Genomic DNA, 24,000 nt, shown 5'->3' on the forward strand with positions numbered 1-24,000 from the left:
TGGTCAACCTGGTCTAAACTGGTCAACCTGGTCTAAACTGGTCAACCTGGTCTAAACTAGTCAACCTGGTTTAAACTGGTCAACCTGGTCTAAACTGGTCAACCTGGTATAAACTGGTCAACCTGGTCTAAACTGGTCAACCTGGTCTAAACTGGTCAACCTGGTCTAAACTAGTCAACCTGGTTTAAACTGGTAACCTGGTCTAAACTGGTTAACCTGGTTTTAACTGGTCAACCTGGTCTAAACTGGTTAACCTGGTTTAAACTGGTCAACCTGGTCTAAACTGGTTAACCTGGTTTTAACTGGTCAACCTGGTCTAAACTGGTCAACCTGGTCTAAACTGGTCAACCTGGTATAAACTGGTTAACCTGGTTTAAACTGGTCAACCTGGTATAAACTGGTCAACCTGGTTTAAACTGGTTAACCTGGTCTAAACTGGTCAACCTGGTCTAAACTGGTTAACCTGGTTTTAACTGGTCAACCTGGTTTTAACTGGTCAACCTGGTTTTAACTGGTTAATCTTGGCCTTTCCTGCTCGGTAGTTGATATTAACGGCGGGGTCCCCGTCCGTCCGTTCAAAGTTATTCTCCCCCCAGAGAACGGCGCTCCTCTCCGCCGCGATTTCAATTAAGATACCCGGTCTCACGCCGCCGCGGCCAACTGTCATTCCAGCGCCTTTGTTTCAGAGCGCTGTCTGAGACCCGCTGAGGGGACGGGGATTCAATGGCTCTAAACGTCCTGATGGACAACGCCACCGCTTTGTCAAGAGGCTTTGAGTTTTTTTCAAGTTAAAAAAAAAATTAAATAAGAAAAGAAAAGGAATCGTGGTGGTTTTTGAGTGATCTATTTGTTGGGTTTTATATCTGAAATTGGTGTTTCAGAAGTCTGGGCCACACGTGATTGTGAGAGATGTGTGAAGCCATTTAAATTCTTTCTTCTCTGTGCGTTTGAGAGCCATCATTCTACCAGCATTGTGTCTGAGCAGGGAGAGGGACGGGCATGGAGCGGTCATCAACTGAGCAGGGAGGGGGACGGGCACGGAGCGGTCATCCACTGAGCAGGGAGAGGGACGGGCATGGAGCGGTCTGAGGAGGGGGAGGGACGGGCATGGTGTCTGAGCAGGGAGAGGGACGGGCACGGAGCGGTCATCATCTGACCTTTTACACCAGCTCTTAGACAAAATTAACTGTCTGCTACTGAGGTGTTGAGGTGTCCTCAACACTAGAACTTACTGATATCACGGATGGATGTGGTGTTAGGACTGAACATACCAGTGTGGATGTGGTGTTAGGACTCAACATACCAGTGTGGGTGTGGGGTTAGGACTGAACATACCAGTGTGGGTGTGGTGTTAGGACTGAACATGCCAGTGTGGGTGTGATGTTAGGACTCAACATACCAGTGTGGGTGTGATGTTAGAACTGAACATACCAGTGTGGGTGTGGTGTTAGGACTCAACATACCAGTGTGGATGTGATGTTAGGACTCAACATACCAGTGTGGGTGTGATGTTAGAACTGAACATACCAGTGTGGGTGTGGTGTTAGGACTGAACATACCAGTGTGGGTGTGATGTTAGAACTGAACATACCAGTCTGAATGTGGTGTTAGGACTCAACATACCAGTGTGGATGTGATGTTAGGACTCAACATACCAGTGTGGGTGTGGTGTTAGGACTCAACATACCAGTCTGAATGTGAACTGAACTCTCGTCTCTTGCAGCTGGGACGATCTCGGGGGAGGAGGTGCCCATCGTGTCCAAGACCAACATTAAGGAGTACAAAGACAGCTTCTCCTGTGAGAAGTTCACCTTCAGAAGCAACCCCAACATCACCTTCTACGTGTACGTCAGCAACTTCTCATGGCCCATCAAGATCCAGGTACGTCTCACTGCTCTCCGTTTGCATCCGTTCATCAGTCTGTGCCGTCCAAGCGGAAACTTTCTGTGTCTTTCAATTGTCTTTATTCTATTAGATGAGGATTGAACACAACATTTGTATTTATCTTGCATACAAACACTCTTTTGTATAGTAATATATCGGGACAAAATGCATGCTTTTCTGGAATATGAGAGCAACCATTAGCACCACCTACAACAACTCTGTTTCCTCGATTAGTCACAGATATCTACATATGAATGAGGAAGAATGTTTGACAAGTTGACGAGTTTCACAAACCGTGGGACCACACACCGACGACACAGAGGAAAATGGAGCCAGCCGACGAGATTTAAAAGATTTATAATAATTAAAAGTTTAATGAGCGATGGTTTCCACGCCCAGGTGCACAGCAGGGTTTGAGGTGTGAGAACAAAGCATCATTTCCCATGGCGACGGCTCCTCCCCGGACCAGCCTGCTTGTTTAAGACGCAACGCAGACCGGGCGCGCCACCTGAACACCGCCTGATGATGTTCAGACCGGCCGCGCCACCTGAACACCGCCTGATGATGCTCAGACCAGGCGCGCCACCTGAACACCGCCTGATGATGTTCAGACCAGGCGCGCCACCTGAACACCGCCTGATGATGTTCAGACCGGCCGCGCCACCTGAACACCGCCTAATGATGTTCAGAACAGGCGCGCCACCTGAACACCGCCTGATGATGTTCAGACCAGGCGCGCCACCTGAACACCGCCTGATGATATTCAGACCAGGCGCGCCACCTGAACACCGCCTGATGATGCTCAGACCAGGCGCGCCACCTGAACACCGCCTAATGATGTTCAGACCGGCCGCGCCACCTGAACACCGCCTGATGATGTTCAGACCAGGCGCGCCACCTGAACACCGCCTGATGATGTTCAGACCGGCCACGCCACCTGAACACCGCCTAATGAGACTCAGACCGGGCGCGCCACCTGAACACCGCCTGATGATGTTCAGACCAGGCGCGCCACCTGAACACCGCCTGATGATGTTCAGACCGGCCGCGCCAACTAAACACCGCCTAATGATGTTCAGACCGGCCGCGCCACCTGAACACCGCCTAATGATGCTCAGACCAGGCGCGCCACCTGAACACCGCCTAATGATGCTCAGACTGGCCGCGCCACCTGAACACCGCCTGATGATGCTCAGACCAGGCGTGCCACCTGAACACCGCCTGATGATGCTCAGACTGGCCGCGCCACCTGAACACTGCCTAATGATGCTCACAGCCGCTGAGGCTGCTATCAATTATTTAGATTTGTGCTGAAACAACGATGAAACACGTCCACAAAATATTCATGGTTTAGTCTTATGATCTATAAAATTGAAGCGGGCCTAAATGGTGATATATCTCCCACTCTGCCAGATGCCCGCGATGACGGCCATAAAAGGACCATTTGAAGGTGATGTGCGAATGATTCAATAGCAAGAAAAACATCGAAGAGAATTCCTCCCCTTAGAGATGTGGAAACGGTTGGAGTGTTTGAGCGATTTGATGTATGATATTGACACACAAATACATTTCCTACCCAACTCACGCTTTCGACTTGCTGACTGATATCTGATCACTTGCAGCACTGTAAAAACATGTTCTGGCCTATACTGAGGAAAATGTCTCTCAAATTACAGAGAATATTTCCCAAAACCTGTCCAAAATACATGGAACCGTGTCCAAACTACAGGGCACAGCACATTTGAATAAAGATGCAGGGACCGTGACACATGATGTGAACACAGAACTGGACATGCCAATAATGGTGGGTTAGGTTCCACTTTATAAAGCTTCATTAGAAAAGGCTCAACCAATTCTTACTAGTTCTTAACTGTGGCTGGACTTGAGACGTCATGCTTAGTATCATTCAAATCTGTAGCAGCAAGGTAATCACAGTCTCTGACTGAGCTCTTGTGTTCACTGATCTCAAGCTGTTTGGTAAATGGTAAATGGACTGCACTTATATAGCGCTTTTATCCAAAGCGCTTTACAATGGCCTCTCATTCACCCATTCACACACACATTCTCACACCAATGGCGGTAGCTGCCATGCAAGGTGCTAACCTGCTCATTGGGAGCAATTTGGGGTTCAGTGTCTTGCTCAAGGATACTTTGACATGTGGACAGGAGGAGGCGGGATTCGAACCGCCGACCCTACGATCATTGGACGACTCGCTCTACCAACTGAGCCACAGCCGCCCCTGTTTCACCTGCATACGATACGCCACGCGGAACACATGTAACACACACACCACACGGCCAGAAGAGTACGCATCACACACACCACACGGCCAGGAGAGTACGCATCACACACACCACACGGCCAGAAGAGTACGCATCACACACACCACACGTCCAGAAGAGTACGCATCACACACACCACACGGCCAGAAGAGTACGCATCACACACACCACACGGCCAGAAGAGTACGCATCACACACACCACACGGCCAGAAGAGTACGCATCACACTTCTGACAGGACAGAGTGTGTCTGTGTGGATGAGTCATGTGTGATCCTGGTGGTGTTGGTACATTGTGCACCGTCCCCACGGTGATAATTCCCCTGAGCGAGAGGGCTGGGAGGTGTGTTCTGCGCGGGTCTGTTCTATCTCTCAAGTCACGGTGGCCTTTAAAAACAGAGGAGAGACCGTAGATAGTTCTGGATCTGACTGGAGAATGTTCCAGTGCTTAAAAAAAACAAACATATATGGACATTTCCCCCTACTCACCTGTCGTGTCTACATGGACTTGAAGCTGTGCATTAGAGGCTGTACATTAGAGGCTGTACATTAGAGGCTGTGCATTAGAGGCTGTGCATTAGAGGCTGTACATTAGAGGCTGTACATTAGAGGCTGTACATTAGAGGCTGTACATTAGAGGCTGTACATTAGAAGCTGTGCATTAGAGGCTGTGCATTAGAGGCTGTGCATTAGAGGCTGTACATTAGAGGCTGTGCATTAGAGGCTGAGCTGAAGTGGACCAGGAAGAGGTCTGAGGAGGGCTGTCTGAGCTCTGGCTCTGCTTGCCCTGTGGTTGCTTCTCTTAAAGGGGCGTGGATCTGGTGAGCTATGAGAACGCCGCTCGTTACCCAGCAGCCCTGAACCCCCCCGGCGTTACCGGCGCCTCAGCGCGACCACGAGGGTCACAGAATCACAGATGTCCTGACCTCCCCACCGATGAGCACAATGGAACCTTCTAGTGAGCAGTTTTGCAGCCGAGGTTATGAAGGCCAGGATGTTCTCTGAGGTGTTTCCTGAGGCGTCACGGCGTGAAACGACACAGTGATTGAGTGTGATGCTCTCCTGGAAGCAGGCCGCGCTCCCCAAACGCGCTTTGACTTTCTGATCAGGGGGGGCAGTCCCCCCCCCCCCCATCACATTATAATAGGGGTCAGAATAGGAACATCGGAATGAGCATGTTCTGTTACAGCTGCATGATTGACCCACAACATTTCAAAACACTGATTATTCTTTCCAATATCCACGTTTCGTTCAACTGCATTATGTGTTAGCTATCACTGTAGTCTCTAATATGATATTTGAGTGAATCATATAACTAAGCACAGTCAGCACTTAATGCCACAAGGCTGAGGTGGGGAAACAGAAAGCAGAGAGCAAAAGGTTTAATAAATGGGTAGGGGTGTCTGGGTAGGGACAGCTGACGACAGAGAGTGGGAAGGAGATAGAATGATGATGATGATGATGATAGCTAAATAAGTGACTGATTTTATTCACTGTGTGTTCTGAAAAGTTGTCATAGAGCCGACCTCCTCAGGATGACCTACCACCCATTATGATGTTCAATTCATGGGTAGCGCGTCCTGTCAGGTAGAAATGTTGAAAGGCATTTTCGAAATTTCCTACATGACACAATAGCCTACGCTACTCATAAATTAAACACAATATTGTTTTCATGCAGCCATGATGTAGGCCTGTAGGCACACGAAGCACGAGTTGGCTGTGACACACTAAATAGAAGCGGACCTTAATTACCTGTCTATACCCTACTATGGGTCTAGAAGGCCTCCATTTATTGATTAAGATATTAGTTTCATGGCTCCCCTCCATGTGAGCCGAGCTCATATCCTGGGGTCTCTCCTCTCGGCTGGGGGCCCAGACACGCCTCCTATTAGACCCCTCATACAGCGCAGGTCACTTAGTTACAGTGGGGGAGGGGAAGTCATTACATCAAATGGCTTTTGTAACGCGATCAGCTCTCTCTCTCTCTCACTCTCACTTACTCTCTCTCTCTACAGTATCTCTCTCTCTTACTCTCTCTCTCTCTCTCTCTCTCTCTCTCTCTCTCTCTCTCTCTCTCTCATGTCAGTGAGGGGGGCAGGGGGGCTGTCTGGCTGAGATAAGGCTGAATGTGAGCCTCTGTGGGGCTGTGGTTTCAGCGTCAGGAGGCCCTGCAGCGTCCAGAAACATCCGGACCTGGACGGAGGAACCAGAGTGCTCTCCCTGTGGGCCGAGGGAAACCCGATAGGCCTGCGCTCTGCTGCATTAGCGCGCCGCTCAGGGACCCGCAGCCTCACGAGCGTCTGTGCAGCCTGATCCTGGGTCAGCTCCTGCAGTAGCGCTCTGGTCGTCATGTGGGTCTGTGTAGCCTGATCCTGGGTCAGCTCCTGCAGTAGCGCTCTGGTCGTCATGTGGGTCTGTGTAGCCTGATCCTGGGTCAGCTCCTGCAGTAACGCTCTGTGTCGTCATGTGGGTCTGTGTAGCCTGATCCTGGGTCAGCTCCTGCAGTAACGCTCTGTGTCGTCATGTGGGTCTGTGCAGCCTGATCCTGGGTCAGCTCCTGCAGTAGCGCTCTGGTCGTCATGTGCGTCTGTGTAGCCTGATCCTGGGTCAGCTCCTGCAGTAGCGCTCTGGTCGTCCTGTGGGTCTGTGTAGCCTGATCCTGGGTCAGCTCCTGCAGTAGCGCTCTGGTCGTCATGTGGGTCTGTGTAGCCTGATCCTGGGTCAGCTCCTGCAGTAGCGCTCTGGTCGTCATGTGGGTCTGTGTAGCCTGATCCTGGGTCAGCTCCTGCAGTAGCGCTCTGGTCGTCATGTGGGTCTGTGTAGCCTGATCCTGGGTCAGCTCCTGCAGTAGCGCTCTGGTCGTCATGTGGGTCTGTGTAGCCTGATCCTGGGTCAGCTCCTGCAGTAGCGCTCTGGTCGTCATGTGGGTCTGTGTAGCCTGATCCTGGGTCAGCTCCTGCAGTAGCGCTCTGGTCGTCATGTGCGTCTGTGTAGCCTGATCCTGGGTCAGCTCCTGCAGTAGCGCTCTGGTCGTCATGTGGGTCTGTGTAGCCTGATCCTGGGTCAGCTCCTGCAGTAGCGCTCTGGTCGTCATGTGCGTCTGTGTAGCCTGATCCTGGGTCAGCTCCTGCAGTAGCGCTCTGGTCGTCATGTAGCCTGCAGTGTTTCCACTAGGGTTTTTTCAGGGGGGGTGGTAGCCCCCCCCCGAAACTACTAGTGTTGTCACGGATACATAGTGTCAACGGATACATGGTGTCAACAATGTCCATGTTGCATTGCTCCTCACTGAGCTGAAATGCTCGCCGCAATACTTTCTCTATGTTGAACTCCTTTGACTTATGCTAAAAATGTTAGCGAACTGAAAGTCTGCTGTTTTTTTGGTCTTTCTGGAGGGGCGTACACATGTACACTGTCCCTCTCTAACAAATAAAATAAAATAAACTGAAAGTGAACTGAACTCCTGAGCACTAGAGCCACACTCCTGCGCTTCCTGGCCGAACCCATGACTCATTCAGTCCCCAGAAAGGACATTTTTTTCTAATCACTTCTGAACACAATGACTCACATTTGCCTAAAGGTCTTGTTTTGTCCTTGGATGTGGAGTCACACCAATTATTGCCAGGGATTGTGGGTAAAGAAAACACAGTTGAGTTTGCGTTCGCGTGCAGACATGTCGACACACGGCCCACTGCTTCTTACTGGTCCTGGATCAGTTCTACTAGTATACACCAGGGCTTTAACTAGCCCTCCCTCTGACGGCCCACTGCTTCTTACTGGTCCTGGATCAGTTCTACTAGTATACACCAGGGCTTTAACTAGCCCTCCCTCTGACGGCCCACTGCTTCTTACTGGTTCTGGATCAGTTCTACTAGTATACACCAGGGCTTTAACTAGCCCTCCCTCTGACGGCCCACTGCTTCTTACTGGTTCTGGATCAGTTCTACTAGTATACACCAGGGCTTTAACTAGCCCTCCCTCTGACGGCCCACTGCTTCTTACTGGTTCTGGATCAGTTCTACTAGTATACACCAGGGCTTTAACTAGCCCTCCCTCTGACGGCCCACTGCTTCTTACTGGTTCTGGATCAGTTCTACTAGTATACACCAGGGCTTTAACTAGCCCTCCCTCTGACGGCCCACTGCTTCTTACTGGTTCTGGATCAGTTCTACTAGTAGGAGAGGAGGGAGTACTGAGGGGCCCATCTGTGGAGATCATAATGAGTGTCCTCGTTTTGAAGGGTAAAATATGGATTTGCATTTGAATAGTTTTGTCAGAGGACGGCTCTGGAACCATCATGCGTGTGATATCAGTAATGAGATGAGCAATGTTAGTGTATGCATGCACAAGGATTTAGCATTTAAACACACACACACACACACACATGCACACACACTTACACACCGTGTGCTCGTCAGACACACAAGGGTCTCTCTGAATGCAGTGTGACGTGAGGAAGCTTGTCTGGTGTGAATGTAGTGTGAATGTAGTGTGAATGTAATGTGAATGTAATGTGAATGTAGTGTGATGTGAGGAAGCTTGTCTGGGTTGTGAGGAAGCTTGTCTGGGTTGTGAGGAAGCTTGTCTGGGTTGTGAGGAAGCTTGTCTGGGTTGTGAGGAAGCTTGTCTGGGTTGTGAGGAAGCTTGTCTGGGTTGTGAGGAAGCTTGTCTGGGTTATGAGGAAGCTTGTCTGGGTTGTGAGGAAGCTTGTCTGGGTTGTGAGGAAGCTTGTCTGGGTTGTGAGGAAGCTTGTCTGGGGTGTGAGGAAGCTTGTCTGGGTTGTGAGGAAGCTTGTCTGGGTTGTGAGGAAGCTTGTCTGGGTTGTGAGGAAGCTTGTCTGGGTTGTGAGGAAGCTTGTCTGGGTTGTGAGGAAGCTTGTCTGGGTTGTGAGGAAGCTTGTCTGGGGTGTGAGGAAGCTTGTCTGGTTTGTGAGGAAGCTTGTCTGGGTTGTGAGGAAGCTTGTCTGGGTTGTGAGGAAGCTTGTCTGGGGTGTGAGGAAGCTTGTCTGGGTTGTGAGGAAGCTTGTCTGGGTTGTGAGGAAGCTTGTCTGGGTTGTGAGGAAGCTTGTCTGGGTTGTGAGGAAGCTTGTCTGGGTTGTGAGGAAGCTTGTCTGGGTTGTGAGGAAGCTTGTCTGGGTTGTGAGGAAGCTTGTCTGGGTTGTGAGGAAGCTTGTCTGGGTTGTGAGGAAGCTTGTCTGGGTTGTGAGGAAGCTTGTCTGGGTTGTGAGGAAGCTTGTCTGGGTTGTGAGGAAGCTTGTCTGGGTTGTGAGGAAGCTTGTCTGGGTTGTGAGGAAGCTTGTCTGGGTTGTGAGGAAGCTTGTCTGGGTTGTGAGGAAGCTTGTCTGGGGTGTGAGGAAGCTTGTCTGGTTTGTGAGGAAGCTTGTCTGGGTTGTGAGGAAGCTTGTCTGGGTTGTGAGGAAGCTTGTCTGGGGTGTGAGGAAGCTTGTCTGGGTTGTGAGGAAGCTTGTCTGGGTTGTGAGGAAGCTTGTCTGGGTTGTGAGGAAGCTTGTCTGGGTTGTGAGGAAGCTTGTCTGGGTTGTGAGGAAGCTTGTCTGGGTTGTGAGGAAGCTTGTCTGGGTTGTGAGGAAGCTTGTCTGGGTTGTGAGGAAGCTTGTCTGGGTTGTGAGGAAGCTTGTCTGGGTTGTGAGGAAGCTTGTCTGGGTTGTGAGGAAGCTTGTCTGGGTTGTGAGGAAGCTTGTCTGGGTTGTGAGGAAGCTTGTCTGGGTTGTGAGGAAGCTTGTCTGGGTTGTGAGGAAGCTTGTCTGGGTTGTGAGGAAGCTTGTCTGGGTTGTGAGGAAGCTTGTCTGGGTTGTGAGGAAGCTTGTCTGGGTTGTGAGGAAGCTTGTCTGGGTTGTGAGGAAGCTTGTCTGGGTTATGAGGAAGCTTGTCTGGGTTGTGAGGAAGCTTGTCTGGGTTGTGAGGAAGCTTGTCTGGGTTGTGAGGAAGCTTGTCTGGGTTGTGAGGAAGCTTGTCTGGGTTGTGAGGAAGCTTGTCTGGGTTGTGAGGAAGCTTGTCTGGGTTGTGAGGAAGCTTGTCTGGGTTGTGAGGAAGCTTGTCTGGGTTGTGAGGAAGCTTGTCTGGGTTGTGAGGAAGCTTGTCTGGGTTGTGAGGAAGCTTGTCTGGGGTGTGAGGAAGCTTGTCTGGGTTGTGAGGAAGCTTGTCTGGGTTGTGAGGAAGCTTGTCTGGGTTGTGAGGAAGCTTGTCTGGGTTGTGAGGAAGCTTGTCTGGGTTGTGAGGAAGCTTGTCTGGGTTGTGAGGAAGCTTGTCTGGGTTGTGAGGAAGCTTGTCTGGGTTGTGAGGAAGCTTGTCTGGGTTGTGAGGAAGCTTGTCTGGGTTGTGAGGAAGCTTGTCTGGGTTGTGAGGAAGCTCGTCTGGGTTGTGAGGAAGCTTGTCTGGGTTGTGAGGAAGCTTGTCTGGGTTAGGAACATGTTTGCTTGGTCAGTCCAGAACTAGGAGATATTTTCTCTGTAAGAAGCCGTTACTGAACCTGCTGCTGAGATTCAAGCTGATGACCTTTGAGCTGCTCCAATCAGGAGCTGAGCCTGAGGCACCATGCTGCCTTCACCCCTGACTGCCCCGCTGATGGACTGGGGGGGTGAGGGCAGACTGGGGGGGTGAGGGCAGACTGGGGGGGTGGAGGGCAGACGGGGGGGGGGGGGGTGAGGGCAGACTGGGGGGGTGAGGGCAGACTGGGGGGGGGGTGAGGGCAGACTGGGGGGGGGGTGAGGGCAGACTGGGGGGGTGAGGGCAGACTGGGGGGGGGGTGAGGGCAGACTGGGGGGGGGGGGGTGAGGGCAGACTGGGGGGGGGGTGAGGGCAGACTGGGGGGGGGTGAGGGCAGACTGGGGGGGTGAGGGCAGACTGGGGGGGGGGTGAGGGCAGACGGGGGGGGGGGTGAGGGCAGACTGGGGGGGGGGGTGAGGGCAGACTGGGGGGATGAGGGCAGACTGGGGGGGGGGTGAGGGCAGACTGGGGGGGGGGGGTGAGGGCAGACTGGGGGGGGGGGGTGAGGGCAGACTGGGGGGATGAGGGCAGACTGGGGGGGGGGGTGAGGGCAGACTGGGGGGGGGTGAGGGCAGACTGGGGGGGGGGGGTGGCTGAGCGGACCCTCTCTGTGTTGGGGGTTAGATTAGCACGTGCCCTTTCCCAATCTCTTCATCTCTGGTTCTGTCTGACACGAGCACAGACGTGCCAGCACACACACACGTGCACATATCCATACACACACACACACGCACACACACACACACACACACACATAGACGCATCCATACAGTACACATGCATAGACATATCCATACACACACACACACACAGACATATCTATACACACACACACAGACATATCTATACACACACACACAGACATATCTATACACACACACACAGACATACATATCTATACACACACACACACACACACACACACACACACAGACAGACAGACATATCTATACACACACACACACACACGCACAGACAGACATATCTATACACACACACACAGACAGACATATCTATACACACACACACACACACACACACACACACACAGACAGACATATCTATACACACACACACACACAGACAGACATATCTATACACACACACACACACAGACATATCTATACACACACACACACACACACAGACAGACATATATATATTATATATACACACACACAGGGGTAAAAACTAAGGGCCAAAAGGGCTTTTGCGGGGGCAAACCCTGTGAAAATGAGACAAAAAAATAGCATCCAATCCACAAAGCACACGCAAAGAGGGAAAAGCATCGCAAACTGCACTGATGAGCCAATAGCTCCACGGCTGTACCAGGCTCATTTGAATGTATGTAAATTAGGTACTTCCATGTAAAATTTCCCCAAATAAGCCTTGCGTCTGATCCATAAACACCATGAGCTAACTGCCACACGCGGTTAGAGAGGTGCAAATACCACTTTTGAAAAGCTGGTATTAACTGCAGCTGTCAGCGCACTCTCTCCCTCTGTCTCTCCTCAGACGTTTGAATGATATTGAATTGATATTCGATGATAAAGGGCGAAATATTTATAGAGGCGGATTTAAAAGTTTAGCCAGCTATGATGCACAGACTGATATTTTCTGCAAAAAAGTACGGTCTGTCGTTTTCATTATGATCCAATCTGTGTCCTGAAATGGAGAAAAGCTTGACACACGGGGGAAAGACACGACTATATCCAAGATCTGATATCTATATACAAGAACAAATGTAGGCTACAAAAACATTGTAATGTCATCAATAAGGCAGACTGAGGCGTAGATTAAAACTCAGAAGGGTCTGGTTTAAAGGAAAATGCTCGTTTTTGACAACCTGGACCTTATTTACGACATATTATAAGAAGTTTGACTCACCCAGATCACTTTTGTGTTGTTCGGAGGCCTGTAGAAGAAATTTAAAATCCAGCGCGAGCCAGTATATCCATGTAATGGCGGCGCACGGGGCATAGGGAATGCAGTTTCTCAAAATCCATTTTCGGCCGCTAAACGGTTGTTTTCATCAATCAGATTGCATGAATCGACAGTTGATATTCCTCTACGCGAGCCATTCTTTCGGTTTTCAAATACGTGGTCTGTAGCCTCTGTAATATGATCTTTACACTGGCTATGCTCCCTCACATTCTCTGCGCTACGATCGGATTGTTGCTGACGAATGACGACGACAATATTCTCGGCACCAACTACGATCGTAGCGCAGAGAATGTGAGCCGGAGAATAGCAGGCTGCGCGCTGGCCTGTGCGCATGCGTGCTGGAGCAAGTGGGGGAGAGGCTTGTAAAGATCATATTACAGAGGCTACAGACCACGTATTTGAAAACCGAAAGAATGGCTCGCGTTGAGGAATCTCAACTGTCGATTCATGCAATGTGATTGATGAAAACAACCGTTTAGCGGCCGAAAATGGATTTTGAGAAACTGCATTCCCTATGCCCCGTGCGCCGCCATTACATGGATATACTGGCTCGCGCTGGATTTTAAATTTCTTCTACAGGCCTCCGAACAACACAAAAGTGATCTGGGTGAGTCAAACGTCTTATAATATGTCGTAAATAAGGTCCAGGTTGTCAAAAACGAGCATTTTCCTTTAATGAATCACACAGCGGCACGGACGTATAACACTGACTCCCAAAATCAAACAGGCTACAGTAGGAAGAGCGAGGAGGAACGCCCACCTACAGCATTATATCTATAATTATATCTTATATATTTAATATATATTAAATATATATTTAATATATATTAAATATATATTAAATATCTATAATAGTTCTACATCCATGATTATATCCCACACAGCGTTGATTATATCCAACACCCCTCTCATAGGGCCCTCTCAGGGCCCCCTCTCTCATAGGGCCCTCTCAGGACCCCCCTCTCTCAGGGCCCCCTCTCTCATAGGGCCCTCTCAGGGCCTCCCTCTCTCAGGGCCCCCTCTCTCATAGGGCCCTCTCTCAGGGCCTCCCTCTCATAGGGCCCTCTCAGGGTCCCCCTCTCATAGGGCCCTCTCAGGCCCCCCTCTCATAGGGCCCTCTCAGGACCCCCCTCTCATAGGGCCTCCCTCTCATAGGGCCTCCCTCTCATAGGGCCTCCCTCTCATAGGGCCCTCTCAGGCCCCCCTCTCATAGGGCCCTCTCAGGGCCCCCCTCTCTCAGGGCCTCCCTCTCATAGGGCCCTCTCAGGGCCCCCCTCTCAGGGCCCCCCTCTCAGGGCCTCCCTCTCAGGGCCCCCCTCTCATAGGGCCCTCTCAGGGCCTCCCTCTCAGGGCCTCCCTCTCATAGGGCCCTCTCAGGGCCCCCCTCTCAGGGCCTCCCTCTCATAGGGCCCCCTCTCAGGGCCCCCCTCTCAGGGCCTCCCTCTCATAGGGCCCTCCCAGGACCCCCTCTCTTAGGGCCCTCTCTCAGGGTCCCCCTCTCAGGGCCTCCCTCTCATAGGGCCCTCTCTCTCAGGGCCCCCTCTCATAGGGCCCTCTCAGGACCCCCCTCTCTCAGGACCTCCCTCTCATAGGGCTCTCTCAGGACCCCCCTCTCATAGGCCCTCTCTCAGGGCCTCCCTCTCAGGACACCCTCTCTTAGGGCCCCCCTCTCATAGGGCCCTCTCTCTCAGGGCCCCCCTCTCATAGGGCTCTCTCAGGACCCCCCTCTCTCAGGGGCCCCCTCTCATAGGGCCCTCTCTCAGGGCCCCCCTCTCTCAGGGCCCCCCTCTCAGGACACCCTCTCTCAGACCTCCCTCTCTCAGGGGCCCCCTCTCAGGACCTCCCTCTCTCAGGACCCCCCTCTCACCAGAGAGCTGACCAGGCTCCAGGTTACCGTGTGAAGTCATGTTTTATTTATTTCACCAGAATGTTTGCTAAGTCACCCCTCTGTTTCTTTCTCCCTCTCCCCCTCTCTCTCTCTCTCCCCCTCTCTCTCTCTCTCTCCCCCTCTCTCTCTCTCTCTCCACCCCCCCTCTCTCCCCCCCCCTCTCTCTCTCTCCCTCCCGCCCTCTCTCTCTCTTTCCACCCCCCCCCCCTCTCTCTCTCTCTCTCTCTCTCTCTCACTCTCCCCCCCCCTCTCTCTCTCCCCCTCTCTCCCTCCCCGCCCCTCTCTCTCTCTCTCTCTCTCCAGATTGCCTTCTCCCAGCACAACAGCATCATGGACCTGGTCCAGTTCTTCGTCACGTTTTTCAGGTGAGTGTTTAAAACTGATCCCAGAAGACCTGACGTTCATTCTGCTCCAGAGTCAAATACCACCTGAGACTAAAACCAGTCAGTCTACACAACCATGACCCTGGCACACAACCATGACCCTGGCACACAACCATGACCCTGGCACACAACCATGACCCTGGCACACAACCATGACCCTGGCACACAACCATGACCCTGGTACACAACCATGACCCTGGCACACAACCATGACCCTGGCACACAACCATGACCCTGGTACACAACCATGACCCTGGTACACAACCATGACCCTGGCACACAACCATGACCCTGGTACACAACCATGACCCTGGTACACAACCATGACCCTGGTACACAACCATGACCCTGGCACACAACCATGACCCTGGCACACAACCATGACCCTGGCACACAACCATGACCCTGGCACACAACCATGACCCTGGCACACAACCATGACCCTGGTACACAACCATGACCCTGGCACACAACCATGACCCTGGCAATGCCTTTCATACAGACCACTGGAAACACGTCATTCTATTGTAGCCCCGTTCAGGCGTTCATAGTCCACCCTTCTTCAGTATGTTTGTGTCCCCCAGAGGGTCAGAGGTTCGATTCCCTGGACGTCCTCTGTCCTTTCATTCGTGTGCGGGGGAGAGGGCGGTCTTACAGCCGTAGTTGTTCTTGTGTGAAGCCCTTATTCCCATCACATCCCATCCCTAACCCCTAACCCCTAACCCCTAACCCCTAACCCTAACCCCTAACCCCTAACCCCTAACCCTAACCCCTAACCCTAACCCCTAACCCTAACCCTAACCTGCGCTGCCTGCTTTGGACTGGACTTATTTCTGTCTCATACAGTCATGGTGTTGACTGTGTCAGTAGTACTCCTGGTGTTGACTGTATGTGTGTGTGTGTGTGTGTGTGTGTGTGTGTGTGTGTGTGTGTGTGTGTGTGTGTGTGTGTGTGTGTGTGTGTGTGCGCGCGCGCGCTGGGTTTGTCTGGGGTGTGTGTGTGGATCTCTGTGTGTGGATCTGTGTGTGTGGATCTGTGTGTGTGTGTGTGTGTGTGTGTGTGCGCGCGCTGGGTTTGTCCTGGGTGTGTGTGTGGGTCTGTGTGTGTGTGTGTGTGTGTGTGTGTGTGTGTGTGTGTGCTGGGTTTGTGATGTACATCTGCCACTTAAACTGGTGCTACAGTCTGTCTGTGCTCAGCTCCTGACCCCGCCTCCCTGTCTGAAGCCCCGCCTCCCTGTCTGACACCCCGCCTCCTTGTCTGAAGCCCCGCCTCCCTGTCTGAAGCCCCGCCTCCCTGTCTGAAGCCCCGCCTCCCTGTCTGAAGCCCCGCCTCCCTGTCTGAAGCCCCGCCCTTCTGAAAGGCTCGGGCCGCTGAGTGGTTCTATAGTGTCCAGAAGCTTGTTATTAAGAAATATGCTGCACAATTATCAGCCAATATTCACTCAGGTCCAGTGGGTCCTAAAACAGAATAACAGCACAGCGGATGTTGAAAATGTTGTTTTAAATTACACAGCATTTAATGCAAGCTAAGGGTAAACTAAATTAAGCCTGTAGTGAAATCCCATTGTCTTTTTTGCTAGTTAATGCATTATGGGTCAATCTTTGACATCCATTTGCTCTGTTCAATGGCTGGCTTGTGCTTTTAGTCCGTGGGTTCAGATAAGAGCACTTTCATCCTGAAAAGCCTGCTGCCGTTCACAGGGCTGATTATCAGTCTCTGTATTTATCTTGTTAATATGAGAGTGATTTCTCTGTTCAACAAATTCTGTGACCATCTCAAGTTCAACGTTTTCAAGTTATATCAAGCTCATACTGTGAGCACAGTTCTACACATGTCTACTGACTCAGAGTCCCTGGGCCTGCTTCCTGCTTCCTGCTTCCTGCTTCCTGCCACCACTGTCTTGTTGAGGCAGCCATGTTGGCTGAGGTGAGGTGGGGAGTTTGGAGTGTGTGCCCAGACTGTTTTGGGGGGGGGGGGGGGGGGGGGGGGATATATAGTTCTGAACCTGTTCAGAGAAGCCAGTCTGACTGTGGGAGCTGGGGAGCTGGGGAGCCGGTCAGGAGGAAGGCCTGCTGCTCACGAGAGAGAGAGAGAGAGAGAGAGAGAGAGAGAGAGAGAGAGAGAGAGAGAGAGAGAGAGAGAGAGAGGTGGGAGCTGGGGAGCTGGGGAGCCGGTCAGGAGGAAGGCCTGCTGCTCACCAGACTGAGGAAAACACATCATCAGTCTGAGGACAACATGTCAGATCACCCACCAGGGAGCTGCCCCCACTGACACGGGAATGAGAGAGAGAGAGAGAGAGAGAGAGAGAGAGAGAGACAGAGAGAGAGAGAGAGAGAGAGAGAGAGAGAGAGAGAGAGGGAGAAAGAGAGAGAGAGAGAGAGAGATACAGACAGACAGAGGGAGAAAGAGAGAGAGGGAAGGAGAGAGAGAGAGAGAAAGAGAGAGAGAAAGGGAGGGAGAGAGAGAGACAGAATGAGAGACCGAGAGAAAGGGACAGAGACCTTCACTTTTTCTCGCTTTCTCTCACTATCTTTTTTCTCTCCATCTGTCATCCATTTTACTTGCAATCTCTTCTTTGATTTTACTGTCAGTCGTCGCACTTTCACTTCTCTCTCTTTCACAGACTCCCTCCTTTTTAAACTTTCCTCAGTCGTCTTCTCCGCGTTCATCAATCCTCCACACACACACACACACACACACACACACACACACACACACACACACACACACACACACACACACACACACACACAGAGCTAGCCCAGTCTCATTCAGGCGGTAGAGACCCCGCCTCCTAGTGAGTTGTAATTGCAGCCCACCAATCAGCGCCTGACCTGAACGCATTCCCACTATCGACCTCCTCATGTCCTCAGGGGACGTAGTGAACACATCTCACGGCGTGAATGGTGAATGCCCTGGCTAAGTGAGTTAATAAGGGAGTGAATGGTGAATGCCCTGGCTAAGTGAGTTAATAAGGGAGTGAATGTTCTCTTGATTGGAATGTTCTCATTACGATATAGTTTTTTTAGGATATTCTTTATTATATAGGACAATGTAGAGTGACAGGAAAGGTGAGAGAGAGAGAGAGAGAGAGAGAGAGAGAGAGAGATACAGAGATACAGACAGACAGAGAGAGAGAAGGAGAGAGAGAGAGAAAGAGAGACAGAGAAAGGGAGGGAGAGAGAGAGACAGAATGAGAGACAGAGAGAAAGGGACAGAGACCTTCACTGAGAGAGAGAGATGGAGAGAGAGAGAGAGAGAGAGAGAGAGAGAGAGAGAGGAGGATATGCAGCACAGGGCCCTGGCCGGCTTCGAACCTGCAGTAAGGACTGGCCTTAATGTGGTACGCGCCTGGGACTGTTAGTATCTTCTCCCCCGTTCCACCAGGAGGAGACGCAGCTTCCTCCCCCACAGCTCGCAAACAGGTGACATGGGTACATGCATGTAGTCCAATCTACCCCGCCAGCGGCCACCATGTTCCTCCACACCCAGGGAGGGGCTGGTCTCTCCTCCCAGAGCCGTGCTCATGTTCCTCCTCCTAGAGCCGTGCTCATGTTCCTCCACACCCAGGGAGGGGCTGGTCATGTTCCTCCATCTCTGCCCCAGACGGGCCTGTCTCTCCTCCCAGAGCCGTGCTCATGTTCCTCCATCTCTGCCCCAGACGGGTCTGTCTCTCCCAGCGCCGTGGCAGACGGAGCGTAGAAGGGGATTAAACCCTGTTTACGCTCTGAAATACCACGGATGAAAGCTCCCACATCTGACAGGCTGTTTCTGTTGCTTCACAACATAATCGAGTCATTCAAGTCTGGCTGCTTTGGTGGCGCTCAGCGCCGTCTTCACAAGCGCCCCAGACAGCCGGCCTCTCCCTCCTGGACTGAGTCATCTCACAGAGGAGGATGTTTACCACTGTGTGTATATCTCTCCTTATGCAGTCTGTGCTACCAGTCTACCAGGCTGGTCTCTCCTAATGCAGTCTGTGCTACCAGTTTGTTTTTCTCTTTTTTCCCCTGTTATGTTAACTCAAAACATGTCATGCTACAAACTTAAAAAAAAAAAAAAAAAACTTTTTCAACTTTTTAATTTTGATGACTGTCAAATACTAAGAGACGCATTATTAGTAGGCGTTTTGGAACGCAGGAGTGTAAGAGACCCTGGTGAACTGATCTGAGCCCACTTTTGCGGTCCTAACCCCACGTTCTCTGTAGGTCCCTCCAGAGTGGAATCTAACCATCATCTGAACAATCCCTCTTCCTAATTCAGCGTCTCCTACTTCCCTGGAACGGTTGATGTATCGTAGCATTAGAGTAGAGTTAAAGGGGTGTGCCATTAAAGGGAAGTTAAAGGGGTGTGCCATTTGAGGCAGTCCGCTCGCTTGGGAGTCTGGGATCTGCCTACACACAAACATGATGACACATTCTTGACTGACGTAGCTACCTCATAAGCCCACTTTCAAAGTGAGGTTTTCCACGGCTGACGGTGTTGGTCTAACCCTGGAAAACCACAGGATGATAAGACACAAACCCTTCATGACAGCAACTTGAAACCACCCAACCCTAGTCTAGTTCCAAATCAACGTGTCTTCTCCCTGAGAGACGTTCTTTAATTGCTGTGTGTATCTCTACTGTGAAAGGAAAATTACCCCAAATCCGAGTGTCCCCGGCCCAGAGATACAGAACCTTTTTAACAAAATACCCTTCACAATACCCCTGTCTCCGTTTTAATAAATATATCTCAAGTGCAACCTGGAGTTTTTATTCACAGTATGACAATAACCTACACCCTCCACTATCACTGGCATCGACGTCCTGTCCCTGACCAGCAAGCTGTGAATGGAAGAAGTGGTTATTGTGTGGTGTGAAAGTTCAAATGTCCCGTCTTGGTCTGTTGAGGTCTCTACCCGGAGTAGTGTAGTCCTCCCTGCTGAACTCAGCACACGTGGCTATCGTGTCCCAAGTCAACCCTGAAGTCCTTCTCTCCAACTCTACCTGTTAGCACAGAAAAACACAAGAAAACTGCGACAGTATCATTCATTCCACGACTCTGATTGTGATAGCATGTCTCTCACTCTCTCTCTCACTGTCTCTCTCACTCAGACCAGATCTAGAGGTTATTGTTTCGCAAAATCCTTGTTTCATTTCTAAAAAGAGCTGCCGTGATTCCAGACTTCAACCTTTTGGGAAGGTCCGTTCTAAACCTGCCTACGGTCTTAGCACCCATTCTCTCTCTCTCCCTTTAGCAGCGCTACAGTCATCCGAGCAGTGGGCACAAATTAGAACATTACGGGACATAATTCTTTAATTTGTCGTCTTCATCCCGAGTGGGCCCCCGTACCTAAAACGTACAGTTCTTTAGCTCAAGGACTCTGCTCGAACAACAGCTGCCACGACTGTCCCTAGTTTTGGGGTGCTAAGCCTGAACGCTGTCCCTAGTTTTGGGGTGCTAAGCCTGGACGCTATTCTACCATGATGTTTTGAGTCTGGAATGGTTGGCTCACTATTTATCCAATTCTACGAGGGTGTGTTTACTTGGAGGTGTACTCAGTCTAATCTGTGTCTGGCGGCCGCTACCACCTTGCATTGACTAGCTTGGCTCCAGTTGGGTTTCCCTACTACCTTAACTGCTGTGTGGGTGATGAGCCAGATCTGATAAGGCTCCTCCCACTTCGCATCTAATTTCTCTTCTTTGAAAACTCCTTTATCATCACGTACTGGCCTGGGATTAGAGCCTGTCCACCCTCGGGGATCTCGCTCCATACTGCCAGGGGCCCTGGCCACAGCCATGCTCAATTACTCACAGTAACCACTCAACGCCTCACTAGTGAGATGAACATCTGCCTGCCTCAGATGACCTCGAAAGGGCTAAGGCCCATCTCCTGATTGTGTTACTCGAATGGAGCAAAGCACGAGACTCAAAGCGTCGGGCCAACACACGCCCCCTCCTGATGACTTTGTGAGTCTCTCCTTGATGCCACGGTTCATTCTTTCAGTCTGAGTCCACTACTCTGAGGATGAAAAGAACAGTGGAGTGAATCTGTGTTGCCAGATAAGGGAGCAACCGTTGTGGTGCAACCAATTTCTGACCTTGCCGCCACACTCGTCTGAGTCCATTTCTGCCCCATTCTCCATCCATGTCCACACCTCCCCCCTCTCAGTCTCTGCCTGCATCACCATCTAGACAGTGATGAGGAGTGACGGTAGCCACCCCCCCTCGCATCAAGGAGGAAATCTACATGTTTTGGCGTCCGTCCAAGGTGGTTGATACACACAGGCCTTCTGGCTTTTGTAACAGGGCGGCCTCGGATGCGGAGCGGCATCAGCTGCTGAATAATGGGGGAGCCGTGTGAGGGTGAAAGCTGTTCTCTGAGCTTCTGCTCCCACAAAGATGACAGCACTCTTGTTTGTCATCCCTAGCTCTGAATGGGATCTGTGGAGCTCTGGCTTTCTCCTCTACTCTCTTGACCTTGGTGGTGATTGCTTTAGTTAGAGTGTCACCGACCAACGGGTGACTGGCCTGAGCCATGTTCACATCACCTACATCACATGGATGTTTTACACTAGCCGACCAGCATTCTAGATTGCCCTCTGCACCGACAGTAACACCCCCCGATCGTAGGGGGCGCAAGTTCGAAACAGCTGGTGGCAGTGTTTCACATCTACAGTACGATCCCTCCTCTCTCTCCTGAGCTTGTGAGGAGGGGGCGGAAAACTTGGGCTCCTCCTTTAACCTCTCGTCATTTCTGTCCTCATCTGACGGCATTGTCCGCCCCGCCCCCGTCGAGTTGGACGGGCTCACTTTGGTAAGATGAGACAGACCTCGGACCGTCATTGACGGTGTTCTACCTCCTCCTCCGTCTCCCCTCTCTAAGCCTACTCTGCTCTCACTGGTAGTCAAGCGACTGGCTTACTGTAGTCTGGCTCTGTGGCTGTGTAAGGGAGGGGCTGAGTCGGTGAGTGAGAAGGAACGGCTCCAGCACTCTGCTGGAGAAGATAAGGTTTGGTCACACACGGTATGGTTTTATCACAGTGACCTAACCAACGCTTCCCTAGAATGCATATATATCACACAGGCCTTATGCATACATACATACACATCTAGCTTCCAACCCCCACGGGTCTTCTCAAAAGCAATTAGGTCCTGTGTCCCGCACAGGTTTACCTTTAACACTAACACCGCTCCGATCTCTCACAGGCCTTCTTAAGGAGCCGCCTATGGTCCTTAGAAGAAAAACACCCACCGATCAAGTTGCGTGGGCGGGCAACCCCAGGATGTGTGAACCCTGCGGGTCTACCTTAAGAAAGTCTTAAGGGCATCCTCCACAGTCTCCCATGTGGAGGGATCCCCAGGATGGAGGTCCTGCGGGTCTAACTATTGGTGTGCGCTCACCATATATAAAGGGAAATGCTTGCCAAGACAATGCATTGCGTATAGACATTCAAACATAAGGCATGTAGGCATACATGTAGACATACATTTACATCCAGCACTGGTAGTTTTACGTGTTGAGAGACTATGTGTGGCATAGTTGAGATTTACTGATTCGTTTTATGATCGGGATACCGAACCCACTCACCCAGTTGGGTCTGATTGTCGGTCGCTTTTGCTGTCTGCTTTGGCTGACGACCAGTCTTGGACTTGTTAGGGTTTGATGTCCGATCTGGGTCACAGCACCAATTGTTGACTTTCGTTGTCTTTTGTCATTGTCCTTATTAAGCTCTGCGTTGTGTTTTGATGACAATAAAAGACGGCCCCCAATCTCACACAATACCACCCAGTCCAGTGTCCCTTCTCCAGGTGTATTCCAAATGAATCTCTCCAACACGGGATTTGAGCCTCAAGCAAAAGCGGTTTATTACAGAAGGTTTAACATACAAAAGACAATGGCATGGTCTAATGCACAGATGACCTGTCTGTATGCTGTCTGGACCCAAATCAAAGTATTGGTCTCGTTGCAACGTACTTATGTGGTTTGAGTGTCCCCCCATCCTCGTCTCTTCTCCGATAAGACTGTCTCTCTGGTCTCTTCTGTGGCCTTGTTTGGTCACGTTAACCTACGCCGCCTCGGCGCCCAGGCCTTTATCTCTAACCACAACAATGGTGTTTGGCACAGAGTGTACCAGCCATGGAATGTCTTTATCTCATAAGTCTATGGAAGAGGGACACCGTTTCTTACAGAAAACTCAAGCCGACAGCCATACTCAGAGGTCAATCATCATAATTAGGAAATAACAGGATCATATTAAAAGGCATTTCTCTGAAAATCAACCATATTCAACACTACGCTAGCAGACTGAATATCTGGATATTAGACTGAATAAGTATCGATACATACAGCTAACCCTAACCTTACAGTAGTTGACTCACTTGTCCAAAATTTCAATATCTGTGCCACATTTCAGTTTTTACTTTTCTCACGTATTAGTCAAGGACATGTCATGGAAGGTCATGTGATTGAAGGTCATGTCAAGGTCATGTGATGGAAGGTCATGTCAAGGTCATGTCAAGGTCATGTGATTGAAGGTCATGTCAAGGTCATGTGATGGAAGGTTATAGACCCTTTCAATGGAACCAATGGAACTTTCGGTCACTAGGGCAACAACTTTTTGGTCCAAGGAAATTGCACTGTAAACTGTGGTGTTATTGTTTTGAATACATTCCATGAAATGGTCAATATGATGGAAGGTCATATGATGTTTCCATGTCTTTTATAAGGCATATCCTGAGGAGTCTGACTTCTGAGGAAATCAGCTCTGCTCACACCATGTACTTCTGTTCATGGAGTTCAATAAGAAAGACTGGTGTAAGAAATATGTTTGAAACTCTTAATGCATTAAGAGACACACATCTGTTTTACTGTAGATCCAAGTACTGGGACTGTTAGTCACCTAGAAACTGTAGTCCCCTTGATTGACAAGTGCTCTTTCTCTCGTCAGCTGTTTCCTGTCGCTGCTGCTGGTGGCGGCGGTGGTGTGGAAGATCAAGCAGACCTGCTGGGCGTCTCGACGAAGAGAAGTAAGACACGTTCTCCTCAGTTCTGTCCAGACACGTTCTCCTCAGTTCTGTCCAGACACGTTCTCCTCAGTTCTGTCCAGACACGTTCTCCTCAGTTCTCTCCAGACACGT

The 24,000-nt window shown here is 50.8% G+C and overlaps 1 protein-coding gene across 1 annotated transcript in view; it reads left to right on the top strand.

Annotated features, from left to right (window-relative positions):
* The window catches only part of atrnl1b (attractin-like 1b), a 120,866-nt gene that overhangs the window by 55,256 nt on the left and 41,610 nt on the right, over window positions 1-24,000 (top strand). Inside the window, exons 24-26 of the mRNA XM_084455866.1 lie at window positions 1,724-1,881; window positions 14,801-14,862; window positions 23,811-23,889. Of these exons, the coding sequence (XP_084311992.1) occupies window positions 1,724-1,881; window positions 14,801-14,862; window positions 23,811-23,889 (299 nt within the window). The remainder of the gene's footprint in view (window positions 1-1,723; window positions 1,882-14,800; window positions 14,863-23,810; window positions 23,890-24,000) is intronic.

This window comes from Borostomias antarcticus (assembly GCF_949987555.1).
Source record: "Borostomias antarcticus genome assembly, chromosome: 22".
Lineage (NCBI taxonomy): Eukaryota > Metazoa > Chordata > Actinopteri > Stomiiformes > Stomiidae > Borostomias > Borostomias antarcticus.